This window comes from Staurois parvus, unplaced genomic scaffold (assembly GCF_062004578.1).
Source record: "Staurois parvus isolate SC_StPar_1 unplaced genomic scaffold, SC_StPar_1.0 ptg000015l, whole genome shotgun sequence".
NCBI classification, from domain to species: domain Eukaryota; kingdom Metazoa; phylum Chordata; class Amphibia; order Anura; family Ranidae; genus Staurois; species Staurois parvus.
The window spans coordinates 6,918,338-6,942,415 of record NW_028317811.1 but is presented as its reverse complement, the minus strand read 5'-3'; the positions used below and the strand labels follow the sequence as shown (position 1 = coordinate 6,942,415).

General features: G+C 44.2%; 1 protein-coding gene across 1 annotated transcript in view; it reads left to right on the top strand.

The window, feature by feature from the left end:
• The first annotated feature begins 1,503 nt into the window (after nt 1-1,503).
• The window catches only part of USP14 (ubiquitin specific peptidase 14), a 59,261-nt gene continuing 36,686 nt past the window's right edge, over nt 1,504-24,078 (top strand). The window contains exon 1 of the mRNA XM_089678306.1: nt 1,504-1,662. Within this exon, the coding sequence (XP_089534432.1) occupies nt 1,647-1,662 (16 nt within the window). The 5' untranslated portion in view covers nt 1,504-1,646. The remainder of the gene's footprint in view (nt 1,663-24,078) is intronic.

The following is a 24,078-nucleotide window of genomic DNA, read 5'->3' as shown; positions in this document are numbered from 1 at the left end:
TTTTCTTCCATGTGGGTGACACTGCCACTGTGCTCCCCTCCATGTCACTGACACTGTGCTCCCCTCCCCCCCCTCCATGTCACTAACACTGTGCTCCCCTCCATGTCACTGACACTGTGCTCCCCCCCTCCATGTCACTGACACTGTGCTCCCCCTCCAACCATTGCTCAGCGCTATCCAGAACCCCCCTCTAACCATTGCTCAGAGCTATCCAGAACCCCCCAATAACCATTGTTCAGAGCTATCCAGAACCCCCCAATAACCATTGTTCAGAGCTATCCAGAACCCCCCTCTAACCATTGCTCAGAACTATTCAGACCCCCCCCCATTGCTCAGAGCTATCCAGAACCCCCCCCCCCCCATTGCTCAGAGCTATCCAGAACCCTTCTCCAACCACTGCTCAGAGCGATCCTGAACCCCCTTCTAACCATTGCTCAGAGCTATCCAGAACCCCTCCAACCATTGCTCAGAGCTATCCAGAACCCCCCTCCAACCATTGCTCAGAGTTATCCTGAACCCCCCTCTAATCATTGCTCAGAGCTATGCAGAAACCCTCTCCAACCATTGCTCAGAGCTATCCAGAACCCCCTCCAACCACTGCTCAGAGCTATCCAGTACCCCCCTCCAACCACTGCTCAGAGCTATCCAGTACCCCCCTCCAACCATTGCTCAGAGCTATCCAGAACCCCCCTCCAACCATTGCTCAGAGCTATCCAGAACCCCCCTCCAACCACTGCCCAGAGCTATCCAGTACCCCCCTCCAACCATTGCTCAGAGCTATCCAGAACCCCCCAATAACCATTGTTCAGAGCTATTCAGAACCCCTCCAACCATTGCTCAGAGCTATCCAGAACCCCCCTCCAACCATTGCTCAGAGCTATCCAGAACCCCCCTCCAACCATTGCTCAGAGCTATCCAGAACCCCCCTCCAACCACTGCTCAGAGCTATCCAGAAACCCTCTCCAAACCATTGCTCAGCTATCCAGAACCCTCCTCCAACCATTGCTCAGCTATCCAGAATCCCCCTCCAACCATTGATCAGAGCTATCCAGATCCCCCTCCAACCATTGATCAGAGCTATCCAGATCCCCCTCCAACCATTGCTCTGAGCTATCGAGAAACCCTCTCCAATCATTGCTCTGAGCTATCCAGAAACCCTCTCCAATCATTGCTCTGAGCTATCCAGAAACCCTCTCCAATCATTGCTCAGAGCTATCCAGAACCAGGCCCTCCAACCATTGCTCAGAGCTATCCAGGGCCAGGGCCTCCGTCCATCGAAGTCTATTCACAATAATCTCTATCTAGTTTGAATCTCCCAGGTGTCTGCCAGACTCAACTTCCTCTTCACCCTGAGTTCTTACACCCATATGACACACAGGGAAATGACGACACTATCACTTCCGGGTCACCGGTAAGGCGACAATTCTCTGATTGGACAGGCTGTTAAATTTCCTAGCTTCTGATTGGCCGAGGTGCGGCAGCACTGGCTTGTGATTGCTCAGGTGATCAGGCGGTGCGGTACGATTGGTTGAACTCTCGGGGCAGCGTGTGATTTCGCAGCGTCACTGCTGTGCGGGGCCCTGTTTGAATGAACCTGGGAGAGAGAGAGCGCCCCGTGAGCCGATCCTGCGCCCCGAACACCCATCATGCCCCTGTATACAGGTACTGGAAACCCCGGGGCACGGGACTGAGGGGGGTATGGGCTGCACTGCTCAGGGCTGAGGGGGTTGGAGAGCTGTATTCTGCACTGCACATGGCTGGGGGCACCGGCGAGACCTACTAGCACCTTCTCTGTGACGTTATCCCATAGCAGGGGGCTGTATTGCCTTCACACACACAGAAAGCAGCAGCTAGAAAGGTTTGGCTGACTTTTATTGCAGAATGTAATTCCTTCTCCACTATGGAATGGACAGAGTTCTGGTGAGGAGCAGCTCTGGTATATGTCTGCTCCATGAACACACGTCCCCTTGTCTGACAAGCAGCTTCTAACCCCCTGATTAGGACAGGACAGCAGTTGATGAGTTATTGTATCCCCCATTCCCCCAAAACCCTATTAATGTCGAGAGCCATTTTAAAATTTTTTTTTGCACACAGAAATCATTTTATTATACAGGATTTATATAGCGCCAACAGTTTGTGCAGAGCTTTACAAAATGAAGGTAGACCTAACCAGTCCAATACAATTTGGTACAAGAGGAAACAGAGGGCCCTGATCATTAGAGCTTACAATCTAGGAGGAAGGGTGGAGTAATACAAAAGGTGATAGCTGTGGGGGGATGAGCTGATGGAGGAAATAAAAGGCAGTTTACTAGGTATAAGCAGGATAGGCTTCTTTAAAGAGGTTTTCAGGGATCGTCTAAAGGTGGATAGATTAGCAGATAGTCGGACAGATTGGGGTAGGGAGTTCCATAGGATGGGAGAAGCTCGAGAGAAGTCCTGGAGCTGGGCATGGGAGGAGGTGACACGGGAACTATAGAGCAGAAGGTCTTGGGTGGGTCGAAGAGAGTGGATTGGTTGATATTTGAGACTAGGTTGGTGATGTACCTGGGGGCAGAGTTGTGGATGGCTTTGTAAGTTGTTGTTAGTATTTAGAATTTTATTTTTTGGGCGAGTGGAAGCCATTGGAGGGATTGGCAGAGAGGGGTAGCTTACACTGAACAGTTGGTAAGGCGGATGAGTCTGGCAGCAGTATTCATGATGGACTGGAGGGGGGGGGATAGCTTATGTAAAGGTAAGCCAATGAGGAGGAAGTTGCAGTAGTCGAGACGAGAGATGACCAGGGAGTGAATTGGGAGCTTTGTGGTGTCATTGGTTAAAAAGGGACATATTCTGGAGATGTTGCAGAGGTTGAGGCAGCGTAATTTGGACAGGGATTGGATGTGGGCCTGTAAGGATAGTTCAGAATCCAGGGTTACCCCTAGCACTCTGGCATGCAGGAATGGGGGTTGATAGTGGTGCTATTGATCCTGACTGAGCAATCAGGGGAAGAGGCACGGGGGGGGGGGGGGGAATAATATGAGCTCAGTTTTGGATAAAATTGTGTTTTAACCACCTCCCGCCCGCCATATAGTAATATGACGGACGCCAGGTGGTTCTCGTTCTGGGAGGATGTCATATGATGTCCTCCCATTCTCACCGCACATGCGCAGCTCAGGGAGCGTGCGGCGATCAGTGTGCGCTGTGTCCCTCAGACACAGTGGATCACCGATCACGGAAAGAGCCGAAGATGTTGGCTCGGTCACGTGTTCAGCTGTGTCCAATCACAGCTGATCACATGTAAACAGGGAAATGCCGGTTATCGGCATTCCTCTCCTCTCGAGCTGTCACACTGACAGCTCGAGAGGAGAGCCGGTAATCGGCTTTCCACGGAGGGGACATGTACACTGATCATCAGGGCACTAATGATCAGTGTGCCCTGATGATCAGTGTAGCCCCAGCAGTGCCACCTGTCAGTGTCCATCAGTGCCTTGTGCCAGTGCCACATCAATTCCACATATCATTGCCTACCAGTGCACATCAGTGCCCACCTGAGCTGCCTTTCAGTGCCAGTCAATGCCACCAATCAGTGCCATGTATCAGTGCTGCCTTTCAGTGCCCATCAGTAATGCCTGTCAATGCCCATCAGTGCCACCTCATCAGTGCCCATCAATGCCACCTATCAGTGTCCATCAGTGCAGCATATCAGTGCCTATCACTACAGCCTCATTAGCACACATCAGTGAAGGAGAAAAATCACTTACTTACAAAATTTTATAACAAAAACTAAGAAAACTTTTTTTTTTCTTATTTTTCAGTGGTTTTTGGTTTGTTTAAGAAAATATAAAAAACCCAGAGGTGATTAAATACCACCAAAATAAAGCTCTATCTGTCACAAAAAAATGATAAAAATTTCATATGGGTACAGTGTTGCATGACCACGCAATTGTCATTCAAAGTGCGACAGTGCTGAAAGCTGCAAATTGGCCTGGGCTTGTGGTGCCATCCAATCTGATACGTCTGTTATGTGATACATGAGAAAACGGATGGGGTGAACTGAGGAGTAGAGAGATTTGTGTGTCATCAGCATAGAAATGGTATTGGAAGCCATGACCCAAGGAAGAAGTGTAGATCGAGAATAAGAGACGTCCAAGGACAGAACCTTGGGGGACCCTGACAGTAAGAGGAGTAGGAGAGGAGGAAGTAGAGTTGTAAGTGACACTGAAGGTGCGGTGAGATAAGTAAGATTCGAATCAACGGAGAATACAGTCACACAGACCAAGTAAATAGAGTTTTTTGAGGAGGAGGGGGTGGTCAACTGTGTCAAAGGCAGTGGAGAGGTCCAGGAGTAAGAGTACAGAATAGTGACCATTGGTTTTAGCGGATAGTAAGTAGTTTGTGAGTTTTAGGAGAGCAGTTTCTGTGGAGTGTTGTGGGCGAAATCCAGACTGAAGGGGATCGAGAAGGTGATTTTCAATAAGGTGGCAGCTCAGCCGGTTGTAGACTAGACGTTCAAGGAGTTTGGAGGCAAAAGGGAGTAAGGAGATGGGTCTTGGGTTGCTAAGTTTGGAGGGGTCCAGTGAGGCCTTTTTAAGTATGGGGGTGACGTGCATGTTTTAGAGTTGGGGAAGATGCCAGTAAAAAAGGGAAAGATTGAAGATATGCTTTAAAGAATGAAGGATAGAGCCAGAGGGTGACCATAGTATTTCCGAGGGAACAGGGTCCAGGGGAGAGGTGGTTAGGTGGGCTTTAGAAAATAGTTTACCAACCTCCTCTATAGTAGCTGGATTAAACAAGGGAAGTATAGATTATGCAGGTGGACAAGGAGTGTAGGGTGAGGGAGATATCTGTACAGTGGAGATCTCGTCACAAATTGTATCAATCTTCTTTTTGAAGTGATTAGCTAACTCCTGGGCAGTGAGTGAGTTAGTGGGTGGAGGCAGAGAGTTAAAGGTAGAAAAGAGTTGATAGTGATTGCATGAGAGGGTGTTGATGAGAGTGATAAAATAGGTCTGTTTGGCAACAAGAATTGTATTTTTGAAGAGCAGATTTATATTGGTCAAAGTCTTGTTGGGTCTTAGCCCTACGCCATAAACGTTCAAGCACGGCTACATTTTTTGAGGCATCTGGTATTGTCTGTTTGCCAGGGCTGTAGCTGTCAGGGCCTAATTCTGTGTGTAGTGAGGGGGGCCAATGTGTCCACGGTGGATGACTGTGAACTGTTGTAGACACAAGTGGCCAGGTTGGAGCAGGACAGGGCTGAGATTTTGTCATAGAGACAATCTGTTGCTGGAACAAGAAGAAAAGGGTTAAGATAGCAAAGGTTTCTACAGGTAACTGTTCAATAGTTGAAAGACAAGGAGGAGGAAGCCAAGGAGAGAGTGATCAGAAAGAGGAAAAGGAAAGTTGGTGAGGTTGCAAGGAGTGCATAGGTAGGAGAATGCAAGGTCGAGGCTGTTACCATTAGAGTAAACGTCAGCATGTGTCCGTTGTTTTAGTCCAAAAAAAGTGGTTAGGCTCAGACTTTTAGAGGTAGCAGGAATATTAAGATTGACAGGGATGTTGAAGTCCCCAAGAATGATTGTGGGTATTTCAGAAGAGAGAAAGTAAGGCAGGCAGGCAGAGAAGTCCTCAAGGAAGCTTGATACCAGTCCAGGAGGCCGATAGATCACAGCAATTCTTAAAGAAACTGGAGAGAGTAGACGAATACTGTGAACTTCAAATGAGGAGAGGGACAGAGCGAGGTGAATGAAGGACCTGAAAGTGCTTTGAGGGAATAGGAGGATTCCTACTCCACCTCCTTTCTGTCCACCAGGCCTGGGAGAGTGAGTCCAGAGGAGACCACCATGGGAGAGGGCAGCAGGAGAGGGAAAGTCAGATTCTTGAAGCCAGGTTTCCGTAATAGCAAGCAAGTTAAAGGAGTTTGTGATAAAAGGTCATGGACAGAGGTGAGTTTGTTACAGACAGAGCGGGCATTCCAGAGGGCACAGGAAAATGGGAGGCTGGTTCTAGGAATAAGAGGAATAGTAACTAGATTGTGTAGATTGCGACTGCTGTTAGAGGATAGGGGGTCCGGGTGTGTTGATCAAAAGAAAAGATGGCGGCCCTGGATTTGGGGAAATGTCTCCAGGTGTTAGGAGAAGCAGAAGGGAGAAATCTTTTAGGCCTAAAGATTACATAAAACCCCCAAACAGTATATATTTTTGGTAGAGAATAAAAGATGAGGTTGTGCCGAGTAAATAATGTCCAGCATGTCAAGCCTTAAAGGATAAGTTCACCTTTTGGAAAAAAATAATAAATGCACAATTTTATGCAGGTAAAAAAAATTGTGCACTTAATATTTTTTGTTTCAGGAGCCTGTAAAGCATTGCACCAGAGATCGGTAGATCGCTGGGGCCATGCAGGTCTCCTGCAGACCTATCAGAATATCTGCTTGCCCGTACAGGATGTATGGGCGAGCAGATATGCTGACAGGAAGAATCAATGAGCTACCACGGTGTTCCACAGCACTGTGGTAGTTCATTGGAAAGTCCCCACTAAGGCTGTCAGGACTTGTAGTTCATTCAGGCACAGAATTCTGTTAACTAATCACACGGTCATGTGGGCAGAGCCCCGTACGAGCATGCTTTATTCAAAACGTGGCAGCTTGTGTGTGGAACTTCTCCCTGAATTGCTGTCACAGGGAGGGGGAGATCGGGCGGTGGCTACAGCATTGGGAACACGTTACATGTTCCCAAAGGTGAACTTATCCTTTAAAATTGTGTGTGTGAAATGGCAGTAAATGTTGGTACCCTATAGTTTCCATAGGCGACACTTTCAAAGTCCCTGCTGGTCATCAATTTGGAGTTAATCATGAATAATAGGTTCAGAATTATTGATCTTAAAGCAGTGTGCATGACGATACATATCACACTTTTGGCGGGTGAAGATTTTGACCGCTTGCCCGCTGCCCTATGGCAGATGAACAGGGCTGCACAAAATCACGTATATTTATGTGATTTGCATTTCCGAGTTGGGGGCGCATGTGCCGTCCTACCAGCATCGCTATTGGCTGCTGGGGATGTCAGTCACTGGTTCCCGGCTGGCGATTCCTGGCCAGGACTCGGTGATCGTGGACAGGGCTGAGAGGGGAGAGATCTGTGTGTAAACACAAGTCTCTCTCCTGTCAGCATGGACATGCTATGCAGAGAGATGCAAAGCAGCTTGTCTCCCAAGTAAAACAGCACACAATGTAAAACGCACACAGTTAACTCTTTGGTCACCCCAGATATTAACCCCCTCCTGCCCAGTGTAATTAGTACAGTGTCAGTGCTTTTTTATTAGCACTGATCACTGTATTAGTGTCACTGGGGATGTCAGTGGCAGTTAGTTCCCACCCAGTGTCAGAATGCCCACCGCAGTCCCTCTATAAGTCTCTGACCGCCGCCGTTACTAGTATTAAAAAATAAAAATTACAGTATATATACTGCCATTTATAGAGAGTATAACCAATTAATATACACTTAGTGGGATTTTTTTTTTTAGCAAAGATATGTAGCAGAATATTTTTTGGCCTGAACTTATGAAGAAATTAAATTTTTTGCATTTTATTTTTATTGGATATGTTTTATAGCAAAAAGTCAAAAATATTGTTTTTTTTTTTTTTTCAAAATTGTCTTTCTGTTTATAGCGCAAAAAATTAAAAAAGACAAGTGATCAAATACCACTGAAAGAAATCTCTGTTTGTGGGATAAAAATGACATAAATTTTATTTATGTTCAGCGTTGCACGACCCCGCAATTGTCAGTTAAAGTAGCACAGCACTGTATCGCAAAATGGCCTGGTCAGGAAGGGGGGTAAATCCTCTGGAGGGCAAGTGGTTAAAGTGCAACTTTCCCCATAACTCTATAAAAAAATAATGTTCTTTACCAAGGAACATACATTCCATTTACACACCACTTAAACTGCCCCCAGCATTGCTCCTGTTTCTTTTTACACTATATGTTGAAATCCACGCCTGGGAATTAGCTATAGTAACTGCCACCCAGATGCATATAATAAAAAAAAAAAATACTTAAAACAAATTCTGATTGGAGTTTCTGGCTGCTAGGATAATACTTCCCGCACTGGGAAGATGCAAATATACAGTGAGGAACAGAGGTATTTGAACACCCTGCGATTTTGATATTTCTCCCACTTAGAAATCATGGAGGAGTCTGAAATTCACATTGTAGGTGCATTCCCACTCTGAGAGACAGAATGTAAAAAAAAATTCAGGAAATCACATTGTATGATTTGTGAAGAATTTATTTGTCTTGCACTGCTGAACATAAATATTTTAACACCTGAGAAAATCAGTGTTAATATTTGGTACAGAAGCCTTTGTTTGCAATTACAGAGGTCAAACGTTTCCTGTAGCTCTTGACCAGGTTTGCACACACTGCAACAGGGATTTTGGCCCACTCCTCCACACAGATCTCCTCTAGAACTGACAGGTTTCGGGGCTGTCGCTGAGCAACAGAGTTTCAGCTCCCTCCAAAGATGTTCTATTGGATTTAGGTCTGGAGACTGGCTAGGCCACTCCAGAACCTTGATATGCTTCTTACGGAGCCACTCCTTGGTTATCCTGGCTGTGTGCTTCGGGTCGTTGTCATGTTGGAAGACCCAGCCACGACCCATCTTCAATGCTCTGACTGAGGGAATGAGGTTGTTGCTCAAAATCTCACAATAAATGGCCCCATTCATCCTCTCCTTAATACAGTGCAGTCGTCCTGTCCCCTTTGCAGAAAAGCACCCCCAAAGCATGATGTTACCACCCCCATGCTTCACAGTAGGGATGGTGTTCTTGGGATGCAACTCATCCTTCTTTTTCCTCCAAACACGATGAGTGAAGTTTAGACCAAAACGTTCTAATTTGGTCTCATCTGACCACATGTCTTTCTCCCATGCCTCCTCTGGATCATCCAGATGGTCATTGGCAAACTTCAGACGGGCCTGGACATGTGACGACTTGAGCAGGGGAACCTTCCGTGCAATGCATGATTTGAAACCATGACGGCTTAGTGTTCTACCGACAGTGACGTTTGAAACTGTGGTCCCAGCTCTTTTCATGTCATTGACCAGCTCCTCCCTTGTAGTTCTGGGCTGATTCCTCACCTTTCTTATCAGTGATTCCCCACGAGGTGAGATCTTGCATGGAGCCCCAGTCCGAGGGAGACTGACAGTCGTCTTTAGTCTCTTCCATTTTCTAACAATTGCTCCAACAGTTGATCTATTTTCACCAAGCTGCTTGGCAATTGCCCTGTAGCCCTTTCAAGCCTTGTGGAGGTCCACAATTTTGTCTCTGGTGTCTTTTGACAGCTCTTTGGTCTTGCCCATGGTAGTAGTTGGTGTCTGACTGACTGTGGGGTGGACAGGTGTCTTTAAAGTGCTTTAAGTTAGATTAATGAGTGGAGTAGAGGTGGACTTTTTAAAGGCACAGTAACAGGCCTTTCGATTGCAAGAATTCTTGCTGTTTCTTAGGTGTTAAAAGTTCAGCAGTGCAAGACAAATAAATTCTTTAAAAATCATACAATGTGATTTCTTGAATTTTTTTTTTTTTAATTCTGTCTGGGAATGCGCCTACAATGTGAATTTCAGACCCCTCCATGATTTCTAAGTGGGAGAACTTGCAAAATTGCATGGTGTTCAAATACTTCTGTTCCTCACTGTATATATTGGAACCCAGCATACAAGTCCACCATCAAATGATATGTTCCCTTTCACAGTCATATAGGATTGTTTGTGTTGTAAGATTGTCTTTAACGCTCCATAAATTCTGACCATATGACAAAGCCAATCAAGTATTCCAATTCATACGTGTATCAATAAACGTGTAAACTCCTCTTCCTTTAGAATAGTATTCTCTCCTCATGTAAAAACATATACAGAAACCACATATAGTGCATTGCCTCCTTAAATCATAATACAAAGTGCACCTAATGTGCCAACTTATCCACCACGTGACAACATCCCAATATCTGTCATCCTTACTCTTACCCTCCAATCCAAATGTTCTCGCTTCTACATAAAATAAATCTTGCAGACCTCTTCGTTTTTTCTCTTCTTTACTTAATATAATTCTCCCAAAAAAACAAATATTCATATAGTGTAGTACTTCCAGTAACAGTAGAATACTGACAGTGCTGTCATACCCACACTCTGTCAACCTTTGTGATCACCACAAGCCAGTGCTTAATCGACCTTTGGTGTCTCACCACCTTCTGACTCATGCACCTTACCAAATCCTCCTAGACTCTGAAGCATCACAATCTCATAGACCACCGCTTCACCTCCTATATTTGCCTCTATCGCCGGTTTCAACTTCGATGTTCTCCATGTGCAACCAAACATAGTGTAGCAAATTAGAACAAACTGATTTATTGTTAAAAAAAGCTCTTATAATGTGTAAAAGAAAAAGAAATCCAGCATACAACACCTGGACAGGGGCCTGTTCCAAGATGGCCGCTGCTAGATTTCTGGTTTGCATCTGATGTCACTTTCTGATGCATTTTGTCATTACGACTTATCAAAGGATGTGCATGTTTCTTCTTGTTTGAGGCTGCCATTTTGCTGAAGCCCAGAGCCCCTGAGCAGTAAATCATTAGGCTGTCAGCAGGATGGCCTCTACACGTTTTGCGAAGTGCCTACAAATAGAGAGCAAACGTTTTAGTTTTTGGGTAGAGTGGAGATGGATTATAGCACCTTTCATGTTTTTATTGCTGTCTGTTCCCCCAGTTAGGGTGATTCATCCTCTCTATTTGTCTTGTTTACCATTTATCAAGTGAAAGTAAAATAAATTTCCAAATTTTGAGATGTCCACAGAACAGAAATAGTGGGGATACCTTCCAATGGGGACACTAGTTTTGGTGACCCAGTGACAAACAGGGATAACTTCACTTTAGAGGAATTTTTACTAGTGTCTTGTTTTTTATGTTATGGGACAGGAAGTGAAGGAATATCTCCCTAATGGGAAACCGATGGCAAAATAAAGCTTACAGTGGTTATAACTAGGGATGCACCAAAATTTCGGTGGCCGAAATGTTTCGACAGAAAACGCCCCTTTCGCCTGTTGGCCCCATATCTCTCCATAAAGAGGACCTGTCACTAATTATTTCTATCACAAGGGATGCATGCATTCCTTGTGATAGCAATAAAAGTGATTACATTTTTTTTTTAAAGGGACAGTGCAAAAAATAAGTAAATAATTAAAAAAAAGTTTAAAGTGCCCCGTCTCCCTGTGCTCGCACATAGTGGTGAACCACATATGTAAACGGTGTTCAAACCACACATGTGAGGTATAGCCATGAACATCAGAGCAAGAGCAATAATTCTAGCACTAGACCTCCAATGTAACTTTACACTGCTAACCTGTAGACATTTGTAAATCATCACCCATGGAAATTGTTAAGTACCGCAGTTTCACACCATTCCAGGATCGTGCAATTTTAAAGCGTGATATGTTTGGTATCTATTTACTTGCCGTAACATCCTCTTTCATAATTTACAAAAAAATTGGGGCGTGTATTGTTTTTTTTTTTTTTTCTTTTTTTTTTTTTTTAATCAGTGTATTTTTTTCCAAAAAATATATATTCATTTTTAAAAACTGCGCATTTCAGTTTTCGACCAAGTGCATTTTGAATTTTCGGTTTCGGCACCAGAATTTTTTGTTTCGGTGCACCACAAGTTATAACCCTCGTTTACTCTATCCAAAATGAAAAAGTTTTGCCTTCAGTTCAACTTTAACTTTTTATTTTTTGCAGCAGCAACTTGTACTTTATTAGTTTTTATTTCCTGTCCATACTGTCTAGGGAAAGTGACATGGGGACCTGGAAGTGAAGTTTTACATGTCACTTCCATGCCAGTAACTGGAAGGGCAGACCACCAAATGGACATTCGCTGGTCCCCTCCCCCGTTTCTGGAGGCCTTCGTCATGCTTGTTCTGGGTCCGCCGATGGGGCGCCAACCGCGGGAAACATGGTAACGATTTGGTGGCTTCCATACATCCCTGTAACAGCTGATGCCCCGGCTGTTACAGGGATGTATGGATGCCACCAAATTGTTTCCATCTGACAGAAAACAACTGGCTGCAGCTGCTGGGAGTGTGTGTAAACCTTTTGAAAAGAGTGTGGCTGTATGGGGCTCTACCTCCCTGGCCTTGTCATTCATTCTCTGTTTCCTATGAATGAACCACAAGTACCGTTAGGCACCACAGCTGATGGTTTATAGTTCTGAATGAACTGTGAAGGTTCATTCACAAGCCCTGCAGTTTTCAGTACCCAGCCCATATGAATGTACACATCCCTTGTGACAACAATAGGCAGTGACAGGTACTCTTTATGGAGAGGTCTGGGGTCTATTAGACCCCATATGTCTCCTCTGCCCTTAAAAGCGTCTGCTTACACCAAGGTTGGTGGAAAGAAGAGCCCGAAGGAGCATCTGTGGGTATGAAAAATAAATGACAGGACCATGGAGTGCATGTGTATGATTTCTTTGTGGAAAATAAAGATATTTAGTGCCACTTTAATGTATAATTATAAAATGAAGATGTCTGCATTTTAATGCTGTATTAATAAAAAAAGTCTTTAGGCTGCATTCACACAATTTCAGATGCGGCTTGAGTCGCACTGATAAAATGAGAAATGCTGACGTCCAATACTGTGTAAGATAGATTAGCAGAGGCAAATTTAACGGGGCGGGAATGGTTTCTAATAGACAGTATTGTATGGTATATTGTTAATAAGTCTACATTCCTCATTGCTAGAAGGTGATTGTGGTTTCATCTTTTCACCAGATATGTTTGATTGCAGAATAGAAATTGTTACAGATTATCAGTTGCTATTTGCAGATTGTTTTTTTTTTTTTTTGTTTTTTTACATATTGCTGAACGGTAATAAAGCTGCATGCTAGAAATGGCAATGGCCAAAAATAGAATTGATGTATATGTTACTGGATATAATATTACTAAGGTCACATGCTTTACTAGGTACACTAATCTGAGCTATTTTCCCTCACCACCCTATCCCCACAGGTGCTTTCTTACCTGTCCCCACAGCAGTGGATTTGATAGCGACGTTGCTCCTGCATTATGGATGGGTCCCATTTAAAGCAAAGTTCCAGCTGAAAAAAATAAAAGTCAGCAGCTACAAAAACTGTAGCTGCTGACTTTTAAAATACAGCCACTTACCTGTCCCTTGGTCCAGCGGTGTCCTCACCATGGCTGGTTTCATTGGCTGTCTTCTCTCCCCTGTGCCAGCATCTTCAGTGTGGGCACCTGGCTTTGACCGTTTGCGGCTTCACAGCCGGGTGACCACTGTGCATGTGCGAGAAGTGCGTCGCTTTGTGAATGACCCTGTAGTCTTCTGGGACCTGCCACGTGTCCCAGAAGACTACGGGGGGGGGGGGGGGAACAACTTCTGCTTCCGATTGCCTAGGTGATTGCAGTGGGAGCGGGTACCTGTCAAAGTCAGGTACTCCCTCCCTTCTCCCCAAAGGTGCCAATCCTTAATGGGGAGTGGGGGATCAGACCTTTTGAAAGCAGAATTTCTCCTTTTGAGTGGAGCTCCACTTTAAGTCTATGGGATGTTTATGTGCAGGCAGCACTAGATTTTTGGATAGGACATAGACTATGCAGGAGGTCATAGTCTTCTGAGGTAAGTATGCATAGAAGAGGGTGAGGAAGTTGGGGCAATTACCGAACTTGTCGATAAATGACTCATTACTTTTCTGATCATTCTTTCCTGATGGGTTGTTTACTATAGATCGATTATTCCTATTCAATAGAAATGACACATATAGGGAAATGGATTTTGATTGATAGCTGGCAGATACATTAGTAGTTTATCAATAACATCTGTTTTCTCAGTCCCAGGGATATTCGATTCCTATTGCCCGACGCCCGTGACATGTAGTTCCAGGCGTCGAGCAGGTAGTTTTTTTTTCTACTTTTTAGCCCTGCTGCGGGCAAGCAGTGGGCTCGCCTGTCAGGTGGAGGCATTCGGGCGGCAGCACTGCCACCCGATTGCTTCCACACAGTGCCAGCCTCTCCCCTCCACCGTGAGGTCTCCTGGGTCCGCTTTCCCATCTGCGGGTCCAGGAACAGCTCACCGCCGTCTGCTAGAGGGGAAGGGAGGAGAGTGGACACGTCCACTCCCCTTCTTGTCCTGACTTGGAACTGACGTTATGATGTCACTTACGGGTCCCCATTTGAGAGCTTCCAGGGCATGGAAGGCGGCAAAGAATGTGCACTGCCTTCCATTCAGTGGAGCACTGGGGAGACATGCAGGGTCTTTTAGACCCTGGATGCCTCAATAAAGTGGACCTGTCACCAAAAAATCATCACATAGGGGACTTTGTCCCCTATGTGATGAAAAAAAAAAAAGTAAAAAAAAAGTTTTTTTTTTTTTTTTTTAATTGTAAAAAATGAAAGTTACACCCAAGCACATACCATCCCCCTCCTCAAAGAAATTGAGACCCCCCCCCCCACCATATACGCACGTACAAACGTAAAAGCACACGCTGGGGCACATACGCATGAAAACGTTGATTGAGATACACGTCACATATTGCCGTGCACACCAGAAGTGTAATCTTATAGAAAATATAGCGTACTGAAGTTCACCGCCATTTCATGAGCGCGCACAAATTTTGACAAGTTGGATATCTATTTACTTGGTGAAACCTCATCTTTTATATTTTACAAAAATAAATAGGTAATTGTATTGCTTTTTTGTGTCCTAAAATGAACTTGCTTGAATTTGTTACTGAAAATTTGTGTTAATATCATTCGACATAAAAAATTGGAACTGTCACTATTCTCTAAGGTCTCTGCTTTCAGAAAATATATAATGTTAGGGGGTTTATGTAATCTTCAGGCCTAAAATGATTTTTTAAACTTGTGCAAAAATGGCTCTGGCAGCAAAAGGGATAAAGGATAAGCCGGACACTCCCCTTTCCTGAGGAGCAGCTAATCTGTGCTCATTACACTGCAAGATCTCTCCCCTCCTTGATGGTCCCCGGGTGCGGTGCTGGAGACAGGCAGGGAGGGGAGGAGGAGATAAACATCGCAATGTTAAAAATATTAAACGTTCCAATCGCCATAAAGCCCTTTTTGTTTTTAAAAACCCCAGACATTCCTAATATCAATTCCAATTTAAATACAAATTTTAGGGATGCACCGAAATTTCGGCCACTGAAACATATTGACTGAAAACGGCTCTACCGGCATTTTGCTTATATGAAAAATTTAGCCAATACAGGGGACTGTGTGTACTGCAGATGTGAGGAAGGGGGCGGGGTCGGTGGAGAAAGGAAGGAGAAGAGCAGTGTATACAGTGATTGGCTGCCACTCTATATCAGTGCTGGTTTTTAAATGCAAACGCTGTGTTTTTTTTTTTTTTCTCTCTTCACTATAGCTCAGAGAATCAGCTGTCACTTTCCCCGAGCTAAAAGAAACCGTTTCTTTTTAGTTTTTCTCAAGCTAAAATATACAACGTTTCCTTTAGCTCCAGGGAAAGTGACAGCTCATTCTCTGAGCTATGAAGATTAAAAAAAAAAAAAGCCAGCAATTGCATTTAAAAACTGGCACTGACCTATAGTGACAGCCAGTGAAGGAGCCTCTCTGTATACACTGCTCCTCTCCTGCCCCATCCCTGTACACACTGCCCCTCCTCCCCCCTACAAAGATGGCCTGTCACTCATATGTTATCACATAGGGGATTATTGGTCCCCTATGTGATAGCAACAAAATCTTAAGTTAATAAAAATATACATGAAAGTAGAAAAAAAATTGGAGCCTCCCCACCCCCACATATGCAGACGGTTTGGTTTTCGGCCACATGCATTCTAAATTTTCAGTATCGGTTTTAGCACCAGAATATTCATTTTGGTTCGCCACTAACAGTTTTGTTTAAAAAATTTTTTTTTTCTTAATTTTGATAAGTAGATTGTCATGAGGGACAAGTAGACTGGGGCCCGATATAGTCTCTGAGCAAGTAGTTTTTTAAAAAATTGCCACACCCCTGAATACAGTCTCATATTTGACTTAATCAGATGCAATCAAATTAATTTACAAAGCATCTTAGTGCTGCTGATCAGTACAGCACAATCGATAATTTTCCACCTTGGCCGACTGACTCAGTTTGATCAAATTCAGTCTAAATCAGAATGGAAATGACTATTCAGGTGTCACAAATCACTGGTATTACATTGTGATGGAAGGAATATAAAATTATATGTAAAGCCAAAACTTTTTTTAGTTTTGGATAGAGGGGTGAGGTCTTTTATTGCTGTCTCCTCCTATATACAGTGGGGCAAAAAAGTATTTAGTCAGCCACCAATTGTGCAAGTTCTCCCACTTAAAAAGATGAGAGAGGCCTGTAATTGGCATCATAGGTAGACCTCAACTATGAGAGACAAAATGAGAAAAAAAATCCAGGCAATCACATTGGCTGATTTGGAAAGAATTTATTTGCAAATTATGGTGGGAAATAAGTATTTGGTCAATATCAAAAGTTCATCTCAATACTTTGTTATATATCCTTTGTTGGCAATGACAGAGATCAAACATTTCCTGTAAGTCTTCACAAGGTTGGCACACACTGTTGCTGGTATGTTGGCCCATTCCTCCATGCAGATCTCCTCTAGAGCAGTGATGTTTTGGGGCTGTCTCTGGGCAACACGGACTTTCAACTCCCTCCAAAGGTTTTCTATGGGGTTGAGATCTGGAGACTGGCTAGGCCACTCCAGGACCTTGAAATGCTTCTTACGAAGCCACTCTTTCGTTGCCCGGGCGGTATGTTTGGGATCATTGTCATGTTGGAAGACCCAGCCACGTTTCATCTTCAATGCTCTTGCTGATGGAAGGAGGTTTGCACTCAAAATCTCACGATACATAGCCCCATTCATTCTGTCCTGTACATGGATCAGTCGACCTGGTCCCTTTGCGGAGAAACCGCCCCAAAGCATGATGTTGCCATCCCCATGCTTCACAGTAGGTATGGTGTTCTTTGGATGCAACTCAGAATTCTCTCTCCTCCAAACACGACGAGTTGTGTTTCTACCAAACAGTTCTATTTTGGTTTCATCTGACCATATGACATTCTCCCAATCCTCTTCTGGATCATCCAAATGCTCTCTAGCAAACTTCAGACGGGCCCGGACATGTACTGGCTTAAGCAGGGGGACACGTCTGGCACTGCAGGATCTGAGTCCCTGGCGGCGTAGTGTGTTACTGATGGTAGCCTTTGTTACGTTGGTCCCAGCTCTCTGCAGGTCATTCACTAGGTCCACCCGTGTGGTCCTGGGATTTTTGCTCACCGTTCCTGTGATCATTTTGACCCCACGCGGTGAGATCTTGCGTGGAGCCCCAGATCGAGGGAGATTATCAGTGGTCTTGTATGTCTTCCATTTTCTAATTATTGCTCCCACAGTTGATTTGTTCACACCAAGCTGCTTGCCTATTGCAGGTTCAGTCTTCCCAGCCTGGTGCAGGTCTACAATTTTTGTTTCTGGTGTCCTTCGACAGCTCTTTGGTCTTCACCATAGTGGAGTTTGGAGTGTGACTGTTTGAGGTTGTGGAGAGGTGTCTTTTATACTGATAACAAGTTCAAACAGGTGCCATTGATACAGGTAATGAGTGCAGGACAGAGAAGCCTCTTAAAGAGGAAGGTACAGGTCTGTGAGAGTCAGAAATCTTGCTTGTTTGTAGGTGACCAAATACTTATTTTCCACCATAATTTGCAAATAAATTCTTGTGATTGTCTGGATTGTTTTTCTCATTTTGTCTCTCATAGTTGAGGTCTACCTATGATGCCAATTACAGGCCTCTCATCTTTTTAAGTGGGAGAACTTGCACAATTGGTGGCAGACTAAATACTTTTTTGCCCCACTGTAGATTCCCCTTTTCTGTTTTTCCTGCAACTATTTACACTGCAAATAAAAGAAAGGACAATCGCAAAATTTTGAGTTGTCACAGGAAGAAAGGAGAAATCTTCTGACTATTGTCTAAGATGTGCCTACAGGGCAAACATGGAGAAATATCTGTGTAATACAGAAGGGAAACAAACTGATGGGCTATAATTGTTTCCTACTCAGTCCAAAACCTGAAAACAATATTGCTTTAGATATACTTTAAGCTTGCATTCACGTCGGCTATTAAGGCTAGTGCCAATCTTAGCAGAAGGAATGGTCTGATTCTTGCTGCAGCTCTCAGAGACTAGGTGCAGTTGTCGGTGGCCACAGCTACTTTGTGTGCCTCCAGCAGAAATCACCACAAGTAATTGATGGCTGCATGGGAGAGCCATGGCTAACTGTGGCCGCTGGAATCCTGTCATTCTAGCGAATAGGGCCGGTGGCTCACCTTGTCGCTGAGAGCTGCAGCAGGAACTGCTGCTGCCATTTGCAAAGGCCTTAATCATTGGTGTGAATGTAGCCTATTAGATCAGTGATGTTGTATGGTTCTGGATATTTAGCAGTGGATAAAAAAAAACAAGGCTAGAAGATCTCTTGGCGATAACTGTAAATATTCCTTAGGACAGTCCTTTCCAATGTATGTAATTAATAACATATATGAATAGTACTGTACCTTACATTAGACTTTGGAGGAGTATTGGCAGCATTGAATGTGAGATTACAGGTTATGGTGCTAAAGTGATTATTGAGAAGTGCACTTACTGACAAGCAGCAAATGTCACTTCATTTATTTTGCAGTAATTCTAGATTGCCTAGGTGCCTCTTGCAGGTCAGCAATGTACAAAGATTACTTTTGATGTTTCTTCACATATAATTTGTGCTTATATAAATTGGTTATAAGAGTTTTTTGTGTTTTTACACTATATTGTCAAAAGTATTGGCCCCGCCCTCCAAATCATTGGATTCAGGTGTTCCAATCACCTCCATGGCCACAGGTGTATAAAATCAAGCACCTAGGCATGCAGACTGCTTCTACAAACATTTGTGAAAGAATGGGTCGCTCTCAGGAGCTCAGTGAATTCAAGCGTGGTACCGTGATAGGTTGCCACCTGAGCAATTAGTCCATCCATGGAATTTCCTTGCTACTAATGCAGGCCATAGATGGGGAGAAAACCGGCCGATTTTTCTTTAAAAAAAGAAAAATCGGTCGTTTAAGCGGCCGACGTTACCAGGAACGGTAAAAAAAACGGCAGATTTTAATCCCATCTACAGCCGGCAAAAAGTGTCCCTGCAGAGAGCTCCGCTATTTCTTTGACAGTTCCTTGACATTTATAGCGGTTGCAACAATGTATTTGTATCCATTTAGGATACAGATGGTTTTATTCAGAAACAAATAGATACAATGTTGCAACCGCTATAAATGTCAAGGAACTGTCAAAGAAATAGCGGAGCTCTCTGCAGGGACACTTTTTGCAGGACTGGAATTCCTCTTCTTCATCCTCCCTCTTCTTCATCCTCCCTCTTCTTCATCCTCCCTCTTCTTCATCCTCCCTCTTCTTCATCCTCCCTCTTCTTCATCCTCCCTCTTCTTCATCCTCCCTCTTCTTCATCCTCCCTCTTCTTCATCCTCCCTCTTCTTCATCCTCCCTCTTCTTCATCCTCCCTCTTCTTCATCCTCCCTCTTCTTCATCCTCCCTCTTCTTCATCCTCCCTCTTCTTCATCCTCCCTCTTCTTCATCCTCCCTCTTCTTCATCCTCCCTCTTCTTCATCCTCCCTCTTCTTCATCCTCCCTCTTCTTCATCCTCCCTCTTCTTCATCCTCCCTCTTCTTCATCCTCCCTCTTCTTCATCCTCCCTCTTCTTCATCCTCCCTCTTCTTCATCCTCCCTCTTCTTCATCCTCCCTCTTCTTCATCCTCCCTCTTCTTCATCCTCCCTCTTCTTCATCCTCCCTCTTCTTCATCCTCCCTCTTCTTCATCCTCCCTCTTCTTCATCCTCCCTCTTCTTCATCCTCCCTCTTCTTCATCCTCCCTCTTCTTCATCCTCCTCCTTCTTCTTCCTCCTCTTCCCCCTCCTCCCCCCCCCCCTCCTCATGCGCAGATTTTTTTATCGGTAAAAAGATCGGCCGATTTGCCCATAATTGCCGCGAAAATCGGCCGATCGGCAAAATCGGCTGATTTTTTTTTTTCAACTTTACCGATAAAAAAAAATCTTCCGAAATACCGAACAATTAGCCCACTAACGTTCCGAAAATTGACCGATTTTATTTTCGGCTGAAAAATCGGCTGATTTTCAACCCAACTATGGCCTGCATAAATATTCCACGGTCAGCTATTGGTCGTATTATTACAAAGTTTAAGTAACTAGGAACAACAGCAACACAGCCACAAAGTTGTAGGCCAAGTAAAACGACAGAGTGGGGTCAGCGCATGTTGAAGCTCATGGTGTGCAGAAGTCACCAACTGTCTGCAGAGTCAATAGCTAAAGACCTCCAAACTTCATGTGGCCTTCAGATTAGCACAACAACAGTGCATAGAGAGCTTCATGGAATGGTTTTCCATGGCCGAGCAGCTGCATCCAAACCTTACATCACCAAGTGCATTGCAAAGCATCGGATGCAGTGGTGTAAAGCAAGCTGCCACTGGACTCTAGAGCATTGGAGACGTGTTCTCTGGATTGACAAATCATGCTTCTCTGTCTGGCAATCTGATGGACCGTTCTGGGTTTGTTGATTGCCAGGAGAATGGTACCTGACTGCATGTGCCAAGTGTAACGTTTGGTGGACGGGGGATTATGGTGTGGGGTTGTTTTTCAGCGGTTGGGCTTGGCCTCTTAGTTCCAGTGAAGGGAACTCTTAAGGTGTCAGCATACCAAGACATTTTGGACAATTTCATGCTCCCAACTTTGCGGGAAGAGTTTGGGGATGCCCCTTCCTGTTCCAGCCTGACTGTGCACCAGTGCACAAAGCAAGGTCCATAAAGACATGGATGAGCAAGCTTGGGGTGGAGGAACTTGACTGGCCTGCACAAAGTCCTGACCTTAACCCTATTCGAACACCTTCGGGATGAATTAGAATGGAGACTGAGAGCCAGGCTGACATCGGGGCCTGACCTCACAAATGTGCTTCTTTAAGAGTGGTAAACATTCCCATTGACACACTCCTAAACCTTGTGGACAGCCTTCCCAGAAGAGTTGAAGCTGTTATAGCTGCAAAGGGTGGGCCAACTCAATATTGAACCCTACAGACTAAGACTGGGATGCCTTTAAAGTTTATGTGCATGTAAAAGCAGGCGTCCCAATACTTTAGGCAATACAGTGGTACCTCGGTTTACAAATGCCTAGGTTAATGTAATTTTTGGTTTACGAATGAAAATTTAATGAAAATAATGCCCCGGTTTACACATTTTTTACTTCTTTTTTTCGCAATACGAAGTGTGTGTCGGTGCTGATTTTTAAATGCAATTGCCGGCTTTTTTTTATTTTCTTTACTATAGCTCACAAGATTAGCTGTCACTTTCCCCAGAGTTACAGGAAACCTTTTCTTTTAAGAAACTAAAAGGAAACATTGTCTTTTAACTTTGGGAAATAAACTAAAAGAAAACTTTCTCTCTTTTAGCTGGGGGTGACAGCTGAGCTATAGCAAAGAAAAAAAAAAAGCTGTAATTGCATTTAAAAAACAGCACCGTAATAAATTAAAAAACAACGTGGGGTCCCCCTTCCAATCCATACCAAGCCGTTCGAGTCTGGTATGGATTTTGAGGGAACTCCCACGCCAAAATTAAAAAAAAAAAGGCGTGGGGGTCCCCCTCAAAATCAAAGGGTCAGATAAGGGTCTGGCATCCCCCCCAATCCGAGCATGGAGCCCGTAAGGAAAGGAGGGGGGAATGAGTGACTGCCCCCCTGCCCCCCCCCCCCCAAACCATACTAGGCCACATGCTCTCAAAAGAAAAAACTAAAAGAATGTCCCCCGCAGTAGATCCAACGGCAATCACGATGTCCGCCTCCGACCTGAAAAAATGTTCCGTTCCCGATGATGGCTGCCCTCTGCCTCTGAGCTTGTTTGACAGTTCTTAAATCTTTTCATTGCTCGAAGTTCTTTTACATTCAGTTGTCAGTGGGGAACCCTGCTGACAGCTGAAACATTAACTCATGGTTGTCACTACTAAAATACTGCATGACTTAATAAAATAACTCAGGCAGTATTTTAGTAGCGTGTACTTTTTTTCTGACCTCCAGAACGGATTAATTGGTTTTCAATGCATTCCTATGGGAAATGGTGTTTTGGTTTATGAATTTTTCACTATATGAAAAGTCCTGCAGAACGAATTAAATTCGTAAACTAAGGTATTACTGTACAGTTTATCTGCATTGTATGTAGTATATTGAGTATTGTGAATGAAATCTGATTGTGATATCTTTGCTTGTCCAGGTGTCCTGAGTTTTAATTAAACTGATACGAAACACACACTGTTTAATTTACATTATCCCTTTTCTTTCTGTACATGTATGATGGCACTGTAATTAATAAAAAAAGAAACTTTTTTTCCTAATTGATATACACCTGTCCCTTGACCCAGCCCTTTCCCAGTCTGTTTGCAAGGAAACATAAGCAGGAGGAGCTTCTAGTCATCTGCTGCTGGTCACATGTCCAAATTAAAAAAAAAAAATGCATTTGGGATACAGAGTAAAATAAATAATATCAATAAACTGTTTTAACTCCTCAACCATTTAAATCTTTATTATTTTTTTTGGCAATAACATGGTGTGGGTGGATATCTGTCAGTCGCAGGCTAGTGTCATGCCCCTCCAGCCTGTGTTTTAGAATAACAGGGAGGTGAAGCCTCCGTCAATCAAGATGTAATATCCCACCCCCCTTGTGTTTAGCTGGTTAGTGGGCATGGGAGAAGAGGGAGGGAGTGGGCTGTCGTTTACCATTTGGCATACACCCACATGTGTGACTGTAGTCACATTGGCTGCTCAGATGTGATAGGGAGGAAATGCACAACATAGAAACTCATTAAAATTGAGCATGTGCTGTAACTGCTAACACTGCTCTACAAAATACCCAACTGCATTGGGGACATAAAACAGAAAAAGGAGATAGAGAACAGGTGGATCAGCCAGATCAGATTTTTGCAGAATACAAAAAATGAATCCCATATAAGAGTATGAACAGCATGTAATACAACATTTATTGATCATTTTTAATGATATGGTTTTAATGACACTTCAGTATCACAGAAAGGACCATGTTATTGTCCATGTACATATCAGTACAGACTAGTTTGGACAAGTTTGCTTTTTTGCTGTGATGGAGGCATAGTGTCATGGGGATCCCAGCTTTTTTCAAATCACTTTCAAAAGTTTTTGCACACATTATAATCAATATGAGACCATCCTAGACCATTAGTGCTTAAAGCATAACTAAAGGAAAAACATTAGTTTTTTTTGTTTGTTTTAATAAAGTAGAGCGGGATTAGAATGCTTGTCAGTTTTTATTGCTGTCTGTGCCCCCATTAACCACCTTCCGCCCGCCATATAGTACAATGATGGGTGCAAGGTGGTTCTCTCGTTCTGATAGGACGTCATATGACGTCCTTCCATTCTCACCGCGCATGCGCGGCTCAGGGAGCGCGTAGCTCACGGAAAGAGCTGAAGATGTCGGCTCGGTCATGTGATTAGCTGTGTCCAATCACAGCTGATCACATGTAAACACGGAAATGCGGGTTATCGGCATTTCTCTCCTCTCGAGCTGTCGCGCTGACAGCTCGAGAGGAGAGCCGGTAATCGGCTTTCCGCGGAGGGGACATGTACACTGAGCATCAGGGCACTGATGATCAGTGTGGCCCCAGAAGTGCCACCTGTCAGTGTCCATCAGTGCCAGCAGTCAGTGCTCATCAGTGCCACGTGCCAGTGCCACATCAATGCCACATATCAGTGCCCATCTGAGCTGCCTTTCAGTGTCACCCATCAGTGCCAGTCAGTGCCACCTATCAATGCCTATCAGTGCCAGTCAGTGGCGCCTATCAGTGTCATGTATCAGTACTGCCTTTCAGTGCCCATCAGTGATGCCTGTCAATGCCCATCAGTGCCACCTACCAGTGCCTCCTCATCAGTGCCTATCAGTGCCCATCACTGCAGCCTCATTAGTGTACATCAGTGAAGGAGAAAAAT